This window comes from Babylonia areolata, chromosome 2, assembly GCF_041734735.1.
Source record: "Babylonia areolata isolate BAREFJ2019XMU chromosome 2, ASM4173473v1, whole genome shotgun sequence".
In the NCBI taxonomy this organism is placed as follows: Eukaryota; Metazoa; Mollusca; class Gastropoda; order Neogastropoda; family Buccinidae; genus Babylonia; species Babylonia areolata.
The window spans coordinates 70,750,581-70,770,580 of record NC_134877.1 but is presented as its reverse complement, the minus strand read 5'-3'; the positions used below and the strand labels follow the sequence as shown (position 1 = coordinate 70,770,580).

Below are 20,000 nucleotides of genomic sequence, written 5' to 3'. Positions count from 1 at the left end.
TTAGTATTGATATTAGCATTACTTTACTATATATTATGTACTGTTTGTTTATTATTTTATTTCGTTATTTCATTGCTTACTGTTTATGAATGTTATTTGATACAATTGATAATATGGTTCATCAGCCGTCATGATAAAATTGAAGTGCAACGTTGTGAGCACAGTATAAGCTTTAAGCTTGTTGATGCTCTTTTGTCATTCATTGCATTGCAATCATGTGTATTGTTGAATAATTAAAGATCATTTAAACCAATGATAATGAGATGAAGATAATCTAAAAACGAAGCAAATAAAGAAGTGTGGATAGAGACAAGTGGACAGGTGGTTGTTGCTGCTGCAGGCAAGCTGGTGCCGTTCCTGGAGCACACCGTGCTGCACGCCTCCACCCTCATCATCGTCTCCATCACTGTGGAGCGATACTACGCCATCTGCAGGCCCCTGAAGAAGCTGGCGGTGTGCCACAAACCCCGACCCCTTAGGGTGCTGCCCTGTCTGTGGGCCACCGCCATCCTCACCTCGCTGCCGTTCATCGTCATGACTTCACTGGACCACACCACCTTCTATGATGGTCGGTGGACAGGGCGGGGTGTGGGGGTGGGGGTGTGTGATGTGGGTGTGTGGGGTGTATGTGTGGGGGGTGGTCGTCATGAACTCCCTGGATCACACCACCTTCTATGATGGTCGGTGGACAGGGCGGATTGTGGGGGTAGGGTGTGTGATGTGGGTGTGTGGGGTGTATGTGTGTGTGTGTTGGGGGGGGGGGGGGGGGTGGGGGGGGGGGGGGGTGTCGTCATGACCTCCCTGGACCACACCACCTTCTATGATGGTCGGTGGACAGGGCGGAGTGTGGAGGTGGGGTGTGTGATGTGGGTGTATGATATGGGTGTGTGTGTGTGTGTGTGGGGGGGGGGGTCGTCATGACCTCCCTGGACCACACCACCTTCTATGATGGTTGGTGGACATGGCGGAGTGTGGGGGTGGGGTGTGTGATGTGGGTGTATGATGTGGGTGTGTGTGTGTGTGGGGGGTGGTCGTCATGACCTCCCTGGACCACACCACCTTCTATGATGGTTGGTGGACATGGCGGAGTGTGGGGGTGGGGTGTGTGATGTGGGTGTGTGTGGGGTGTATGTGGGGGGTGGGTGTATGTGTGTGTCGGGGGTGTGATGTGGGTGTGTGTGGGGTCGTCATGACCTCCCCGGACCACACTACCTTCTATAATGGTCGGTGGGCAAGGCGGGAGGGGGGACGTGGGGGTGGCGGAGGATATGGGGGTGTAGTGGTGGATGTGGTATGGTGTGGTGTGAAGTGATGTGGTGTAAAGTGGTTTGGGTGGTTATGGTGTGGTGTGATGTGGAATGGTGTAGTGTGATGGTGTGTGGTTCTGTAATGGTGTGGTCTGTTGTGGCTGTTGTGTTTGTGGTGATTGTGCTGTTGTAGCACTGTTGTTGTCCTTGTGCTGTGCGTTTTACTGCGTTTCGTCACTTTGCATTACGTTGCATTACGTTACGTTACGTTACGTTACATTACGTTACATTACGTTACGTTACATTGTGCCGATGCTGTGTCGTGTCACACGAATACAAATGACTGGCTGGATGGGTTTAGCACAAGGGACCTGCTCGGATGACACAACAATAACAACGACAGGGGTGGATGACACAACAATAACAACGACAGGGGTGGATGACACAACAATAACAACGACAGGGGTGGATGACACAACAATAACAACGGTAGGGGTGGATGAGACAATAAGGGGTGGATCAGACAATAATAACAACGACAGGGGTGGATCAGACAATAATAACAACGACAGGGGTGGATCAGACAACAATAACAACGACAGGGGTGGATCAGACAATAATAACAACGACAGGGGTGGATCAGACAATGCTAACAACGACAGGGGTGGATGAGACAATAACAACGACAGGGGTGGATCAGACAATAATAACAACGACAGGGGTGGATCAGACAATAATAACAACGACAGGGGTGGATCAGACAATAATAACAACGACAGGGGTGGATCAGACAATAATGAAAACAGCATTGCGCGTGTGCACGTGTGTGTGTGTGTGTGTGTGTGTGTGTGTGTGTGTGTGTGTGTGTGTGTGTGTGTGTGTGTGTGTGTGTGTGTGTGTGTGTGTGTGCCTTTTACACATATATATCTGGATATATTTGTTGGGTCGTCTTAACTTGTGTGCGTGTGGTAGAGTGGGGTGGCGGAAAGAGAGAGAGAGAGAGAGAGAGAGAGAGAGAGAGAGAGAGAGAGGAGAGAGAGAGAGAGAGACAGAGAGAGAGAGAGAGAGAGACAGAGACAGAGACAGAGAGAGAGGGAGTGAAGGAGGCAGGCGCTTTTTCACTCTATCGACAGCTAATGTGTTTTTTTAATTGGAATTATTCATCTTTTCTTTATGTTGTGCCTGATGACATCATTCATCTATTCATAGCGAGCGTGTCATTGCACAAAATAACTCCCATGCAGATTTATAAAGCTGTGTGTGTGTGTGTGTGTGTGTGTGTGTGTGTGTGTGTGTGTGTGTGTGTGTGTGTGTGTGTGTGTGTGTTACTGATTGGTTGATAGATTGATTGGTTGGTTGGTTGGTTGATTAGTTGATGGATTGAGTGATTGATTGACTGACAGAATTATTGTTTGGTGTGTTGGTTGGTTGATTGACTGATTGATTGATTGACTGACTGACTGACTGACTGATTGGCTGGTTGGTTGGTTGGTGAGTGAAGTGGTGGACTGTGTGCAGGCACGCCGTGCAAGGTGTGTGTGACGGGTGTGAGCGAGCGGTGGCACTACGTCTTCATCATCAGCATGACGCTCTGCTTCTTCCTCCTGCCCCTCCTCCTCCTCCTCTGCCTCTACTGCCGCATCATCCGGGCACTCAGATCATCAGGATCCGCGCTCCGCATTGGCCAGGTCAGTGGGTCATTGGCCCTGGTGGTTGGCCCTGGTGGTTGGCCCTGGTCTGTTGGCCCTGGTGGTTGGCCCTGGTGGTTGGCCATGGTCTGTTGGCCCTGGTGGTTGGCCCTGATGGTTGGCCGCGATTCGTCCCCGTCCTTGTCGCCTTTGTTGTTATTGTTATCGTCATCACTCACATGCTACAATTTCTGCACATCATCATCATCATCACCATCATCATCATCTCCATAATTACCAACCACCATCATCATCAAAAATCATCATCATCATCATCATCATCATCATCATCATCATCATCATCATCATCACCATAGTTACCAACCACGTAGAGTGATGGCCTGGTGGTAAGGCGTCCACCTAGGAAGCCAGAGAATCTGAGCGGACTGGTTCCAATCCCACAGTCGCCAGTATTTTCTCCCCCTCCACTATACCTTGAGTGGTGGTCTGGACGCTAGTCATTTGGACGAGACGATAAACCGAGGTCTCGTGTGCAGCATGCACTTAGCCCTGTTAAAGAACCAGCGGCAACAAAAGGGTTGTCTCTGGCAAAATTATGTAAAAAAAATCCACTTTTATAAGAAAACAAATGACACTGAGGGCAGAAAAAAACAACAACAAATGGGTGGCACTATCAGTGTAGCGACGTGCTCTCCCTTGGGAGAGCAGCCCGAATTTCACACAGATAAATCTGTTGTAATAAAAAGTAGTGCAATACAATGCAATACAATACAATACAATACAATGTTCATCATCATCTTCATCATCATCAACCACATCATCGTCGTCATCATCATCATCATCATCATGACCATCATCTTCATCATCGTAATCATGATCATCGTCATCGTCATCATCATCCTCATTAACGATTTGACGATGCCTTGATCACCATCCATAGTGAATTGTTGTTGTTTATTTCCGCACGTGGTTGGTAGCTTCTTTGTTTTCCTTGTATTTATTTATTTATTTATTTGCTTATTTATCTGTGCGAGGGGTGGGTGGGAAGGGGCCGTAAAGTAATGGCGGCGGGTGGGAGTGGGGGCCGTGGTTGCTCTCTCTCTCTCTCTCTCTCTCTCTCTCTCTCTCTCTCTCTCAGACGAACGAACACCTGTCGAAACGGGATGACAGGCAGCGGTCGTTTTAACGGTCAGTTCTATTCAGTCCAACCTTGTCCCTGAAGGGACAGTGGTGTCAGGTGTGACATGCTGTTGCGCTTTTTTTTCTAATATTCCTAAAAGACTTTTGCCTGGTAAATAAATAAGATAACTTGCTTGGCAGGTCTGTATTCTTGATATCTGCAGGCACACAGATTCTGTTGAGACTTAGTAATTTCATGAAAACTTGCAATGACTCACAGGACATTTTCGTGCAGATGAAGGAATGTTAACCCTTATTTGATACCAACGGTATAATACATCTGGCTGTGTTCTTGATTGTCTTATTTTCTGAAATTCTTCTGAAAGCCACCAAAGAGGTAAAAACAATCACTTTTTTTAATGTAGATTACAACCCCCCCACCCACCCACCCCACCCCCACCCCCGCACCCCCTCCAGGTGAGGTCAGACACAGACACAGACAGAAACACAGACAGACAGGCACACACACACACACACACACACACACACACACACACACACACACACACACACACACACACACCAGTTAGACACTGATTCATCCAGTGTTCCCCCTGATTGGGCATGGTCTGTAGGGTTTGGGAAAGGCACTTCACTGCAGTGTTCCCCCTGTTTGGGAAAGGCACTTCACTGCAGTGTTCCCCTGTTTGGGAAAGGCACTTCACTGCAGTGTTCCCCTGTTTGGGAAAGGCACTTCACTGCAGTGTTCCCCTGTTTGGGAAAGGCACTTCACTCCACTGTTTCCCCTGTTTGGGCATGGTCTGTAGGGTTTGGGCATGGTGCTGTAGGGTTTGGGCATGGTGCTGTAGGGTTTGGGAAAGGCACTTCACTCCAGTGTCCCCCTGTTTGGGCATGGTGCTGTAGGGTTTGGGCATGGTGCTGTAGGGTTTGGGCATGGTCTGTAGGGTTTGGGCATGGTCTGTAGGGTTTGGGAAAGGCACTTCACTGCAGCCAGGTGTGAATGGCCACAGGACCTGAGTGCGGGGAAGGTAAGAACAGCGGAAGGAAGGAGAGCACCGGGTCCCGCCTTCCTGTACCCACCCCGAGACACAGGATAGGAATTCACCGGCCCACTTGCCATGACAGGACCTTTAACCTTTGACCTTGACCCCCAGGTGCGGGACGTGACGGTGCTGAGCAGTCACCGGTCCCGGAAGCAGGTGATCAAGATGCTGATGGGCATCGTGCTGCTCTTCTTCGTCTCCCTGCTGCCCGTGCGCTGCGTCGTCCTCTGGCAGGTCAGCTGGCCTCACACAGCCTCACACACACACAGCCTCACACACAGCTTCACACAGACAGCCTCATACACACAGCCTCACACACACAGCCTCACACACAGCTTCACACAGACAGCCTCATACACACAGCCTCACACACACAGCCTCACACACAGCTTCACACTGACAGCCTCACACAGACAGCCTCATACACAGCTTCACACACACAGCCTCACACAGACAGCCTCACACACAGCCTCACACACACAGCCTCACACACAGCCCCACACAGACAGCCTCACACACACAGCCTCACACACACAGCCTCACACACACACAGCCTCACACACAGCCTCACACAGACAGCCCCACACACAGCCTCTCACACACACAGAGCTTCACACAGACAGCCTCACACACAGCCTCTCACACACACAGCCTCACACAGACAGCCTCACACACACAGAGCTTCACACAGACAGCCTCACACAGACAGCCTCACACACACAGAGCTTCACACAGACAGCCTCACACGCACAGCCTCTCACACACACAGAGCTTCACACACACAGCCTCACACACACAGCCTCACACACAGCCTTACACAGACAGCCTCACACACAGCTTCACACACACAACACACACACACACACACACACACACACACACACACACACACACCGACTCACAAAGCCTCAAACAGACAGCCTCACACACACAGCATCACTCTGCACCGGAGGCTGGAGTTTGTTTTCCAACCTCTTTTTTTTTTAATTTTCGTTTTTTTAATGTGTCCTTTATCTCCCTGTTTCTTTCCATGTTCGTGTTTTTTTGTTTTTTTGTTTTTTTGTTTGTTAATTGTTGTTGTTGTTTTACAGTCTTCCATTGCATGAAACATACAACATAGCAAGCGTCAATATCAGCCAAAATTGTAAGTTTTCCTAGAGATGGACAATTCTCCATTCCACTGGGGATGTTCTTTAAAGATTTCCTCGGGTCCCTTCCCCCACGCTGAGAGGAACGAGACTTGGCACAGCTATAAATCGTTCTCTTATGGGTGCTACCAAGGGTAACACACTTCTCCCATCGCTTTATGCAGCTGCTACCTTGCCTGTAGAAGTCTGCAGGTTGAACCTGACCTCGGAAATAATCGTGGCATCGTCTGGGAAGTGGGAGGTAGACTAAAAGAATCTTGGTAAAAGTCGACTTACGTGGGATAAAAGAGGCAACGTATCGAGCCACAAGCTCTTCTTCAGGCAAATGAAATGAGTGAGTGACAGACAGAAAGATACAGACAGAGAGGGAGAGAGAAAAGTTCAGGAAAGGAAAGTGATGATGAGAAGTCACAGGAAAGGACACAAAAAACAAAGCAGGGTGAGTAGAACTGTCAGTGTGAATGGATGAGGGAAAGAAAGGGTTCTGAAAGGGAAGGGTGAGGGAAGGTGGGCAGGGGGTGAGAGGGCAGGAGTGGGGGAAGGGGGTGGAAGAGACTGTTAGTGTTAGGGACATATGAACAAGAAAGTAAAATAATAAGTGGTGAAAATTTATATATATATATATATATATATATATATATATATATATATATATATATATATATATATATATATATATATATATATAAACATAGATATATAAACACAAACATATATAATTGAAAAAACAAAACAAAACAAAAAACAACTAGCGAGTGTGTCGTCTGGGAAGTGCTTGCCTTCAAAATGACTTGACGGTTGGAGAGAGGTGGAAGGTGGGGCGAGGGCGTCAGGGAAAGGGGGTGAGGAAGGAAGTTTTAGCCGCAGGACCGTGCTTCCGTGTGGGCAACAGGTGAGTTGTGAACCGGGACGTTGTTTTGCAGGAGGTGGACACTGGTCAGCCTGCCACCCTCTCTGTTTGACCACACCTCACTCCACCACAGCACCTGTGAAAGGGAAAGTGTCATGAGTTCAGATTGTCAAATTACCATGTGAACTATGGAGATAATAATGTATTACGATACATGTGCTCTTTCAGCCCCTTACAGTAACCAGAAGTAAATCAGGGGAAATGCTTACTGAACATCACTCGTATATACTCCATGAGTGTTTGTTAATGTCTGCTCTTGTGTTTGTGGTTCCTAGGTACTGTCTTTGCTCTCTCTCTCTCTCTCTCTCTCTCTCTCTCTCTCTCTCTCTCTCTCTCTCTGTATGTGTGTGTGTGTGTGTGTGACAGAGAGAGAGAGAGGGAGTGTGTGTGTGTGTGTGTCTGTGTGTCTGTGTGTGTGTGTGTGTGTGTGTGTGTGTGTGTGTGTGTGTGTGTGCATGTGGACGTTGTGTGTGTGTGTGTGTGTGGGTGCAGTATGTGTGTGTGTGGGGGTGGTGGGGGGGGGGGGGGGGAGGCAGTGACGCCTGCTTGAGGAAGTGAAAGGTGAAAAGAACAACTGGAAGTGAGAAGTGCTGGCAGGTGCTGGCCCCTCCAGGGCAGATCAAGGCGCTGGGTCCAGAGACGTACTACAACGTCATGTGGGCAGGCCGCCTGCTGATGTACACCAACTCGGCCGGCAACCCCATCATCTACTCGCTCATCTCCTCCAACTTCAAGCAGGCCTTCTGGAGGCTGCTCACGGGGGCCCGCCACGCCCCGAGCCACCTGACGGCCCGCGAATCGGAGTCCTCCCGGAGAGGGTCTGTGTCCAGGTACACCTGTCATCACTGGCTGTGGGGGCAGGGGGTGAGGGGTATTGTGGGGGGTGGGGGTGGTGAGCGGGTGGGGGGGACTCTATCTGTCCTCTCGGAGAGAGTCTGTGTCCAGGTACACCTGTCATCACTGGCTGTGGGGGCAGGGGGTGAGGGGTATTGTGGGGGTGGGGGTGGTGAGCGGGTGGGGGGGGACTCTATCTGTCCTCTCGGAGAGAGTCTGTGTCCAGGTACACCTGTCATCACTGGCTGTGGGGGCAGGGGGTGAGGGGTATTGTGGGGGGTGGGGGTTGTGAGCGGGTGGGGGGGGGACTCTATCTGTCCTCTCGGAGAGAGTCTGTGTCCAGGTACACCTGTCATCACTGGCTGTGGGGGCAGGGGGTGAGGGGTATTGTGGGGGTGGGGGTGGTGAGCGGGTGGGGGGGGACTCTATCTGTCCTCTCGGAGAGAGTCTGTGTCCAGGTACACCTGTCATCACTGGCTGTGGGGGCAGGGGGTGAGGGGTATTGTGGGGGGTGGGGGTTGTGAGCGGGTGGGGGGGGACTCTATCTGTCCTCTCGGAGAGAGTCTGTGTCCAGGTACACCTGTCATTACTGGCTGTGGGGGCAGGGGGTGAGGGGTATTGTGGGGGTGGGGGGTGGTGAGCGGGTGGGGGGGACTCTATCTGTCCTCTCGGAGAGAGTCTGTGTCCAGGTACACCTGTCATCACTGGCTGTGGGGGCAGGGGGTGAGGGGTATTGTGGGGGTGGGGGTGGTGAGCGGGTGGGGGGGGACTCTATCTGTCCTCTCGGAGAGAGTCTGTGTCCAGGTACACCTGTCATCACTGGCTGTGGGGGCAGGGGGTGAGGGGTATTGTGGGGGTGGGGGTGGTGAGCGGGTGGGGGGGGACTCTATCTGTCCTCTCGGAGAGAGTCTGTGTCCAGGTACACCTGTCATCACTGGCTGTGGGGGCAGGGGGTGAGGGGTATTGTGGGGGGTGGGGGTTGTGAGCGGGTGGGGGGGGACTCTATCTGTCCTCTCGGAGAGAGTCTGTGTCCAGGTACACCTGTCATTACTGGCTGTGGGGGCAGGGGGTGAGGGGTATTGTGGGGGTGGGGGGTGGTGAGCGGGTGGGGGGGGACTCTATCTGTCCTCTCGGAGAGAGTCTGTGTCCAGGTACACCTGTCATCACTGGCTGTGGGGGCAGGGGGTGAGGGGTATTGTGGGGGTGGGGGGTGGTGAGCGGGTGGGGGGGGACTCTATCTGTCCTCTCGGAGAGAGTCTGTGTCGAGGTACACCTGTCATTACTGGCTGTGGGGGCAGGGGGTGAGGGGTATTGTGGGGGTGGGGGGTGGTGAGCGGGTGGGGGGGGACTCTATCTGTCCTCCCGGAGAGGGTCTGTGTCCAGGTACACCTGTCATCACTGGCTGTGGGGGCAGGGGGTGAGGGGTATTGTGGGGGTGGGGGGTGGTGAGCGGGTGGGGGGGACTCTATCTGTCCTCTCGGAGAGGGTCTGTGTCCAGGTACACCTGTCATCACTGGCTGTGGGGGCAGGGGGTGAGGGGTATTGTGGGGGTGGGGGGTGGTGAGCGGGTGGGGGGGCGGGGACTCTGTCCTCCCGTAGAGAGTCTGTGTCCAGGTACACCTGTCATCACTGGCTGTGTGGGGAGGGAGGTGGGTGAGGGGTATTGTGGGAGAATGGGAGACATGGTGTGCAGGCACACTCATTTGAGGAAGGTTTATAATGCTCTGTCTCTCTGTCTGTTTCTCTGTTTGTCTCTCTCCCTTGTGTCTGTCTCTCTCTCCCTGTGTCTCTCTCTGTCTCTCCCTGTGTCTCTGTCTCTCTCTCCCTCTCTGTTTTGATCTTTTGCCTTCTGCGAATGTTTCACTGTATGACATTTGATGTATTTGCATATTTTGATTAATAATATCATTTCATTTCTTTAACTTTTCAACACAGACATCGGTCAAGCTCTTAACGGCCTGGCCAGGGACTTTGAGCTTTTGCGAAGGTTCAGCACTCGCTTTTTTGTTTTTTTGTTGTTTGTTTTTTGTTTGTGCGGTTTTTTTTGTTTGTTTTTTTTTATCACGCACTTGCTCTTCTTTTGTCAAAAAGCAGATGTGGTGTAGCGTATATGGATGAGTAGTCAGTGTTGTTGACAGCCCCTTGTCAGTGGATGTGGACAGTGTGCAGGTGGTCAGTGTTGACAGTGGATGTGGTCTGTGTGCAGGTGGTCAGTGTTGACAGTGGATGTGGTCTGTGTGCAGGTGGTCAGTGTTGACAGTGGATGTGGTCTGTGTGCAGGTGGTCAGTGTTGACAGTGGATGTGGTCTGTGTGCAGGTGGTCAGTGTTGACAGTGGATGTGGTCTGTGTGCAGGTGGTCAGTGTTGACAGTGGATGTGGTCTGTGTGCAGGTGGTCAGTGTTGACAGTGGATGTGGACAGTGTGCAGGTGGTCAGTGTTGACAGTGGATGTGGTCTGTGTGCAGGTGGTCAGTGTTGACAGTGGATGTTGTCTGTGTGCAGGTGGTCAGTGTTGATGACAGCCCCTTGACAGTGGATGTGGACAGTGTGCAGGTGGTCAGTGTTGACAGTGGATGTGGTCTGTGTGCAGGTGGTCAGTGTTGACAGTGGATTTGGACAGAGTGCAGGTGGTCAGTGTTGACAGTGGATGTTGTCTGTGTGCCGGTGGTCAGTGTTGACAGTGGATGTGGACAGAGTGCAGGTGGTCAGTGTTGACAGTGGATGTGGTCTGTGTGCAGGTGGTCAGTGTTGACAGTGGATGTTGTCTGTGTGCAGGTGGTTAGTGTTGACAGTGGATGTGGACAGAGTGCAGGTGGTCAGTGTTGACAGTGGATGTTGTCTGTGTGCAGGTGGTCAGTGTTGACAGTGGATGTTGTCTGTGTGCAGGTGGTCAGTGTTGACAGTGGATGTGGACAGAGTGCAGGTGGTCAGTTCTGACAGTGGATGTTGTCTGTGTGCAGGTGGTCAGTGTTGACAGTGGATGTGGACAGAGTGCAGGTGGTCAGTGTTGACAGTGGATGTGGTCTGTGTGCAGGTGGTCAGTGTTGACAGTGGATGTGGTCTGTGTGCAGGTGGTCAGTGTTGACAGTGGATGTGGTCTGTGTGCAGGTGGTCAGTGTTGACAGTGGATGTGGTCTGTGTGCAGGTGGTCAGTGTTGACAGTGGATGTGGTCTGTGTGCAGGTGGTCAGTGTTGACAGTGGATGTGGACAGTGTGCAGGTGGTCAGTGTTGACAGTGGATGTGGACAGTGTGCAGGTGGTCAGTGTTGACAGTGGATGTGGACAGTGTGCAGGTGGTCAGTGTTGACAGCCCCTTGACAGTGGATGTGGACAGTGTGCAGGTGGTCAGTGTTGACAGTGGATGTGGACAGTGTGCAGGTGGTCAGTGTTGACAGCCCCTTGACAGTGGATGTGGTCTGTGTGCAGGTGGTCAGTGTTGACAGTGGATGTGGACAGTGTGCAGGTGGTCAGTGTTGACAGCCCCTTGACAGTGGATGTGGTCTGTGTGCAGGTGGTCAGTGTTGACAGTGGATGTGGTCTGTGTGCAGGTGGTCAGTGTTGACAGTGGATGTGGTCTGTGTGCAGGTGGTCAGTGTTGACAGTGGATGTGGACAGTGTGCAGGTGGTCAGTGTTGACAGCCCCTTGACAGTGGATGTGGTCTGTGTGCAGGTGGTCAGTGTTGACAGTGGATGTGGTCTGTGTGCAGGTGGTCAGTGTTGACAGTGGATGTGGTCTGTGTGCAGGTGGTCAGTGTTGACAGTGGATGTGGTCTGTGTGCAGGTGGTCAGTGTTGACAGTGGATGTGGTCTGTGTGCAGGTGGTCAGTGTTGACAGTGGATGTGGACTGTGTGCAAGTGGTCAGTGTTGACAGTGGATGTGGACTGTGTGCAGGTGGTCAGTGTTGACAGTGGATGTGGACAGTGTGCAGGTGGTCAGTGTTGACAGTGGATGTGGTCTGTGTGCAAGTGGTCAGTGTTGACAGTGGATGTGGACTGTGTGCAGGTGGTCAGTGTTGACAGTGGATGTGGACAGTGTGCAGGTGGTCAGTGTTGACAGTGGATGTGGTCTGTGTGCAAGTGGTCAGTGTTGACAGTGGATGTGGTCTGTGTGCAGGTGGTCAGTGTTGACAGTGGATGTGGTCTGTGTGCAGGTGGTCAGTGTTGACAGTGGATGTGGTCTGTGTGCAGGTGGTCAGTGTTGACAGTGGATGTGGTCTGTGTGCAGGTGGTCAGTGTTGACAGTGGATGTGGACTGTGTGCAAGTGGTCAGTGTTGACAGTGGATGTGGACTGTGTGCAGGTGGTCAGTGTTGACAGTGGATGTGGACAGTGTGCAGGTGGTCAGTGTTGACAGTGGATGTGGTCTGTGTGCAAGTGGTCAGTGTTGACAGTGGATGTGGACTGTGTGCAGGTGGTCAGTGTTGACAGTGGATGTGGACAGTGTGCAGGTGGTCAGTGTTGACAGTGGATGTGGTCTGTGTGCAAGTGGTCAGTGTTGACAGTGGATGTGGTCTGTGTGCAGGTGGTCAGTGTTGACAGTGGATGTGGTCTGTGTGCAGGTGGTCAGTGTTGACAGTGGATGTGGTCTGTGTGCAGGTGGTCAGTGTTGACAGTGGATGTGGACAGTGTGCAGGTGGTCAGTGTTGACAGTGGATGTGGTCTGTGTGCAGGTGGTCAGTGTTGACAGCCCCTTGACAGTGGATGTGGACAGAGTGCAGGTGGTCAGTGTTGACAGTGGATGTGGTCTGTGTGCAGGTGGTCAGTGTTGATGACAGCCCCTTGACAGTGGATGTGGACAGTGTGCAGGTGGTCAGTGTTGACAGTGGATGTGGTCTGTGTGCAGGTGGTCAGTGTTGACAGTGGATTTGGACAGAGTGCAGGTCGTCAGTGTTGACAGTGGATGTTGTCTGTGTGCCGGTGGTCAGTGTTGACAGTGGATGTGGACAGAGTGCAGGTGGTCAGTGTTGACAGTGGATGTGGTCTGTGTGCAGGTGGTCAGTGTTGACAGTGGATGTTGTCTGTGTGCAGGTGGTTAGTGTTGACAGTGGATGTGGACAGAGTGCAGGTGGTCAGTGTTGACAGTGGATGTTGTCTGTGTGCAGGTGGTCAGTGTTGACAGTGGATGTTGTCTGTGTGCAGGTGGTCAGTGTTGACAGTGGATGTGGACAGAGTGCAGGTGGTCAGTTCTGACAGTGGATGTTGTCTGTGTGCAGGTGGTCAGTGTTGACAGTGGATGTGGACAGAGTGCAGGTGGTCAGTGTTGACAGTGGATGTGGACAGTGTGCAGGTGGTCAGTGTTGACAGTGGATGTGGTCTGTGTGCCGGTGGTCAGTGTTGACAGTGGATGTGGTCTGTGTGCAGGTGGTCAGTGTCGGGGGTGCACCGCGGTTTGATGTCTCACCACCCGGGCTCCAGCCTTCGCTTGGTGTCGCTGGACAGCCCCTCGGTGAACGGTCACCAGCACCAGCAGGGAAGCCGGGTGGGCAGTCCTCGGGCCGGACAGCCCTCCACGTCAGTCGTCACCACGTGCGCCTCGTCTCCGTCAGACAGTGCAGCGTCGTCTCCCCTGGTGAAGAAAGGCGTCGTGCTCTCCATGCCCTTCAAGAGTCGTTCCTGCACCACCATCCTGTGAGGCTGCCATGCTGTCTGCTTGCTGCATGGTCCGCTGTGTGGAGGAGGAGCTAGTTTTTACACACACACACACACACACACACACACACACACACACACACATCACGTACTTATTTTGTTTCAGAATTTGGTTTGCTCCTAAGGCAAGCCCAGCGCCCTAGGTGTATGCGTAGATTTGTTTTTGTTTTTATTTGGCAGATGTGCTGTCAAGTATTTTGCTCAGTCCGCATGCTTTGACACTTATTTGAAAGTGAACCTGAACTTAAACTGACCCATCCTTCAAACTGAAGCTGAACTGAAACTAACCCATCCTTCAAACTGAAGCTGAACTGAAACAGACACATCCTTCAAACTGAAGCTGAACTGAAACAGACTCATCCTTCAAACTGAACCTGAACTGAAACTAACCCATCCTTCAAACTGAACCTGAACTGAAACAGACACATCCTTCAAACTGAACCTGAACTGAAACAGACTCATCCTTCAAACTGAACCTGAACTGAAACTGACCCATCCTTCAAACTGAACCTGAACTGAAACTGACCCATCCTTCAAACTGAAGCTGTGCACTTAAAACAGCCTGATGATGTCGCTGTGACCTGCTGGACCGCGGAGTGAGAGATGATGACGACCATGGTGGGTGCAGATGACGACGATGGTGGGTGCAGATGACGAGATGAGAATGCATGGGACCGACGATTCTTTACTTTTTTGTGTGTGGTGTGGTGTAAACGACGTTTTATACAGACCTGGGGTAGGTTTTCATGGCGTGACCAGTGCTTTGCGTTTATAAATAGATTAGGCATCTGTTCCATTAGTACTTTTGTTGAAGCAGATGTGGTGTGGTTTTCATGGATAATTCTGCACGTTTAGACATCCTCCAAGCTGAAACTTGGGGTTGGACTGTACAGTTGAGTAATCATTTACTCTCGGCCAAAATCACCACGTAACTGACTCTAGTGGGGACAGAATCACCACGTAACTGACTCTAGTGGGGACAGAATCACCATGTAACTGACTCTAGTGGGGACAGAATCACCACGTAACTGACTCTAGTGGGGACAGAATCACCATGTAACTGACTATAGTGGGGACAGAAGCACCATGTAACTGACTATAGTGGGGACAGAATCACCATGTAACTGACTCTAGTGGGGACAGAAGCACCACGTAACTGACTATAGTGGGGACAGAATCACCACGTAACTGACTATAGTGGGGACAGAATCACCATGTAACTGACTCTAGTGGGGACAGAATCACCATGTAACTGACTATAGTGGGGACAGAATCACCATGTAACTGACTCTAGTGGGGACAGAATCACCATGTAACTGACTATAGTGGGGACAGAATCACCACGTGACTGACTATAGTGGGGACAGAATCACCACGTAACTGACTATAGTGGGGACAGAATCACCACGTAACTGACTATAGTGGGGACAGAATCACCACGTAACTGACTATAGTGGGAACAGAAGCACCATGTAACTGACTATAGTGGGGACAGAATCACCATGTAACTGACTATAGTGGGGACAGAAGCACCACGTAACTGACTATAGTGGGGACAGAATCACCACGTAACTGACTGTAGTGGGGACAGAAGCAAAGCAAGAGCTGCATGGTTGATGGGTTCTCCACTGAAACGGGAATTCATTTACAGCTTAGTCTTTTGAGAAGGACTATGACTCTCAAACTATGAAGAAAGATTGCGCTGGCTCTGCTATCGCCTTGGCGGCTAGTTGGCCCTCGGGCAGCATCCCAGTACTGACTGGCCTAAAGCCCTCTTGGCCAAGAGAGTTGGGTTGTAACGAAGGCAAGACACCATCCACCATCATCAAATTCTTACCCACACAGTCGGGACAGCAGATGCCTCCTCTGCAGCTGTGATGGTTGTAGTCCGACACGCATGCATGTCCCGTGTATATACTTATGTCGTCTCTCACCATTTTCGTCAGCAAAACTGATGCAGCAAAGTGTTGGGTTGGACAGGCTGTGTGTGATGTCTGTTCATGGCTGTACTCAGTTTACCCGGCCACAGTGGCTTGGGTAGACACGTGTGAACTGACTTCACAGAGACGTTCAAGTTGACTGCTCTAGGCTAGTGTCACAGTGGAGGCTATGCCTTCTGGTCTTAGTTTGGATAGTTTCGTTTACCTCTTTCACTTAGGGATTTTGCGCACAGAACCAATGTCCTGTCCACTATTGTAACTGTGATGCAAGATGCCAATGGATGCACATGTGGTTAGGTAAATTGACTGATGCAGTGAAGTTAGTTCACTGACAGCAGAACAAAATGACTGCAGCAGTGAAGTCAGTTCACTCACAGCAGAACAAAATGACTGCAGCAGTGAAGTCAGTTCACTCACAGCAGAACAAAATGACTACAGCAGTGAAGTTAGTTCACTCACATCAGGTACAATGACTGCAGCAGTGAAGTTAGTTCACTCACAGCAGGTACAATGACTGCAGCAGTGAAGTTAGTTCACTCACAGCAGGTACAATGACTGCAGCAGTGAAGTTAGTTCACTCATAACAGGTACAATGACTGCAGCAGTGAAGTTAGTTCACTCACAGCAGGTACAATGACTGCAGCAGTGAAGTTAGTTCACTCACAGCAGGTACAATGACTGCAGCAGTGAAGTTAGTTCACTCACAGCAGGTACAATGACTGCAGCAGTGAAGTTCGTTCACTCCCAACAGGTACAATGACTGCAGCAGTGAAGTTCGTTCACTCACAGCAGGTACAATGACTGCAGCAGTGAAGTTAGTTCACTCACAGCAGGTACAATGACTGCAGCAGTGAAGTTAGTTCACTCACAGCAGGTACAATGACTGCAGCAGTGAAGTTAGTTCACTCACAGCAGGTACAATGACTGCAGCAGTGAAGTCAGTTCACTCACAGCAGGTAAAATGACTGCAGCAGTGAAGTTAGTTCACTCATATCAACCTCAACACTTTCCTATTTCAGTTTAGCTGGTGAAGATGGTTGGTGGTTCTGAGCAATAAAAACAACTTTCTACTGGTTAGTTAGTTAGTCAATTAGTTAGTTAGCTAGCTCGTTAGTTAGCTTAGATCCTGTTTCCTGAAGGACGTTTTGTATTCCACAATTCCCGCGCAGAGAGCACAGTGACGGGGTCAGCGAGGCTGAAAGGACACAGGGGGCCAGCACTGCAGCGTGACCCTGCTCCACACAGTGACCCTGCTCCACACAGTGACCCTGCTCCACACAGTGATGAGGGGGTGTGGTGAGAAGCAGGGTGGAGGGGGATTAGTTCTTTAATTAATCACATGTCAGAACCAGGCAGTATTAGTTCTTTAATTAATTACATGTCAGAACCAGGGAGATTAGGTCTTTAATTAATTACATGTCAGAACCAGGGAGATTAGGTCTTTAATTAATTACATGTGGGTGTTATCTCACGCTGCTTCACCAGCCGATTATTTGTCAGAGAATCTGGCTGATTACTGCTGCTGCACAGAGCAGACGGTGGTAAAAGATGATGATGATGATGATGATGATGATGATGATGACGGTGGTGGTGATGATACACACACACACACACACACACACACACACACACACACACACACACACACACACACACACACAGATGTGTTATTTCCTTCTTTTGAATATCTATTTATCTGTTGCCAACCTGCTTTCTGATTTGTTAACTCATTCCCAGTTTGCTTCCTCGAACTAATTTAAATGACGGCATTACCTTGAACATAATCATATATTTATCGCACAAAGACAGCATAAAAAGGCAACAACAACAACAACAAAACATGGCAATGAATATTGAATCTGGTCGAGTGAAGTAACATCCTTAAATCGATCCCGCTAGTATTTTAACGGTTGTTTTTTTGTTTTTTTTAATTAATCTTCCCCCCCCCCCTCCTGATTCCTTAGTGGACACAGCGTGTGTCACACGTGAGTCTTGAAGGCCCTGTCTCTCTTGTTCCTCTCCTTTCCTCTCTTTCTCTTTTTCCTTCTTTGTACGTTTTTCATTTGTTCCGTCTCTTGATTTCTTTCGATTTGATTTCTTTCTTTGTTTCGTTTTGTTCTTTTCTTTTTGTTTGTCGACCGTCTGTTGCAATGAGGAATGAACTGAAAGCTGCTGTGGCTGTTATCACCATTATTACTGTTACTACTACTACTGCTACTACTACTACTACTACTACTGCTGCTGCTGCTGCTGCTGCTGCTACTACCATCATCATCAATATCATCATCGTCATCGTTACTAATATAATGTCATCGTTGTTTTTTTTGTTGTTTTTTTTGGTTTTGGTTTTGGTTTTTGCTGTTGTATTTATCATCATTATCATGATCATAAGTTATCTGTGTTAATTATGTGTAGCTCGGGAAAACAACTTTATATTTGAAAGAATCACGCGATGTTTGATCAACCGATCTACAAATAGATTTTTGAACTTATATTTTATTAATTAGTTGATCGATTGATTGCTTGATTGATTGATTGATTGATTTATGGATGGATGGATGGATGGATGGATTGATTGATCGATTGATGAGTTAACGGTTAGCAATTGACTGATCGGTTGTCCATTGACTGGTGTGTAATCCATTGCTTGATCTGTTATCGTTGATTGATCACTCATCATTTTTTTATCGTTAGACAGACAGGCGCAATAGCCGAGTGGTTAAAGCGTTGGACTTTCAATCTGAGGGCCCCTGGTTCGAATCTCGGTAACGGCGCCTGGTGGGTAAAGGGTGGAGATTTTTCCGATCTCCCAGGTCAACATATGTGCAGACTTGCTTGTGCCTGAACCCCCTTCGTGTGTATGCGCAAGTAGATCAAATACGCACGTTAAAGACCCTGTAATCCATGTCAGCGTTCGGTGGGTTATGGAAACAAGAACATAGCTATAATGCACACCCTCGAAAACGGAGTATGGCTGCCTATATGACGGGGTAAAAACGGCCATACTCATAAAAGCCCACTCGTGTACATACGAGTGAAGGTGGGAGTTGCAGCCCACGAACGAAGAAGAAGATCGTTAGACATTGATTGATTTGTTCCCCATTGATTGATCTGATTGGTTCAATGTTGATTGTTCGATTGATCTGTGGCTCGTGGGTATGGCAACTGGCTGTTTTTTGGTCTGTGTTTTCATTTCTTGCGTTATTGTTATAACATGTGTTCACTTTCCCACAGCTGACCATGAGGCAGTCAGCCCTTCTTATTTTACTTTTGTGTGTGTGTGTGTGTGTGTGTGTGTGTGTGTGTGTGTGTGTGTGTGTGTGTGTGTGTGTGTGTGTGTGTGTGTCCCCAGAAAGAGAGAGGAGAGAGACAGTCAGAGAACGATGCTGGGTTAATGCAGAATGTGACGGACATCATTATTTGATGATGTGGTGAACAGATGTTTACACTGACTGCTGCGTGATAGCACCGTACATGTGCATCATCAGCTACCACCCCTACGTACATGTACAACCTGTACAAATCAGTGTCATGCACTGTGAGTGCTGTACAACCTGTACAAATCAGTGTCATTCACTGTGAGTGCTGTACAACCTGTACACATCAGTGTCATGCACTGTGAGTGCTGTACAACCTGTACACGTCAGTGTCATGCACTGTGAGTGCTGTACAACCTGTACAAATCAGTGTCATGCACTGTGAGTGCTGTACAACCTGTACAAATCAGTGTCATGCACTGTGAGTGCTGTACAACCTGTACAAATCAGTGTCATGCACTGTGAGTGCTGTACAACCTGTACAAATCAGTGTCATTCACTGTGAGTGCTGTACAACCTGTACAAATCAGTGTCATTCACTGTGAGTGCTGTACAACCTGTACAAATCAGTGTCATGCACTTTGAGTGCTGATGACTTGCTGTGTCAAGGCCCTTCTTACGGCAGATATGTTTTCATTTTCTAGTTGTCTGGCATTGCATGTTAGTGAACATATACTATTGTGTTGTCGTCATCGGTTTTATGTGCGACTGGATTCGGAGTGGATTCGGTTTGAAACAACATTGTCATCAACAGGCATATTAACAGCATTATTTCACTTGTGTATTTTGTTAATTGTCGTGTACACATTTCATCAATGTCTTGTGTCATCTGTCACGTGTCCTATTCTCTTATTCTTCGTCGAGGACTTTGTATAACACATCATTCCTAATCTATTAGAAGTGTTGTTGTTGTTTTATGTCGAATCTTCAAAGTCTGCGTTTATTGTGTTACTAAAATATTGTTAATGATCTTTGTTTCTGTAAATAGCGGCGTTAGCAATTGCTGATAAAGGGAATAAAAGACAAAGACACTGATGGGGACACCTGGCTGATGTGATGTGTTGGAAAGACATGGACAGAGAGAGACAGGGAGAAAAGAAAAGGTATAAAAAGAACGATGAGAA

The 20,000-nt window shown here is 49.4% G+C and overlaps 1 protein-coding gene across 1 annotated transcript in view; it reads left to right on the top strand.

Annotated features, from left to right (window-relative positions):
• The window catches only part of LOC143278346 (growth hormone secretagogue receptor type 1-like), a 16,108-nt gene extending 1,494 nt beyond the window's left edge, over positions 1 to 14,614 (top strand). Inside the window, exons 2-6 of the mRNA XM_076583264.1 lie at positions 341 to 568; positions 2,766 to 2,935; positions 5,191 to 5,313; positions 7,735 to 7,967; positions 13,332 to 14,614. Of these exons, the coding sequence (XP_076439379.1) occupies positions 341 to 568; positions 2,766 to 2,935; positions 5,191 to 5,313; positions 7,735 to 7,967; positions 13,332 to 13,602 (1,025 nt within the window). The 3' untranslated portion in view covers positions 13,603 to 14,614. The remainder of the gene's footprint in view (positions 1 to 340; positions 569 to 2,765; positions 2,936 to 5,190; positions 5,314 to 7,734; positions 7,968 to 13,331) is intronic.
• The last annotated feature ends 5,386 nt before the right edge of the window (positions 14,615 to 20,000 follow it).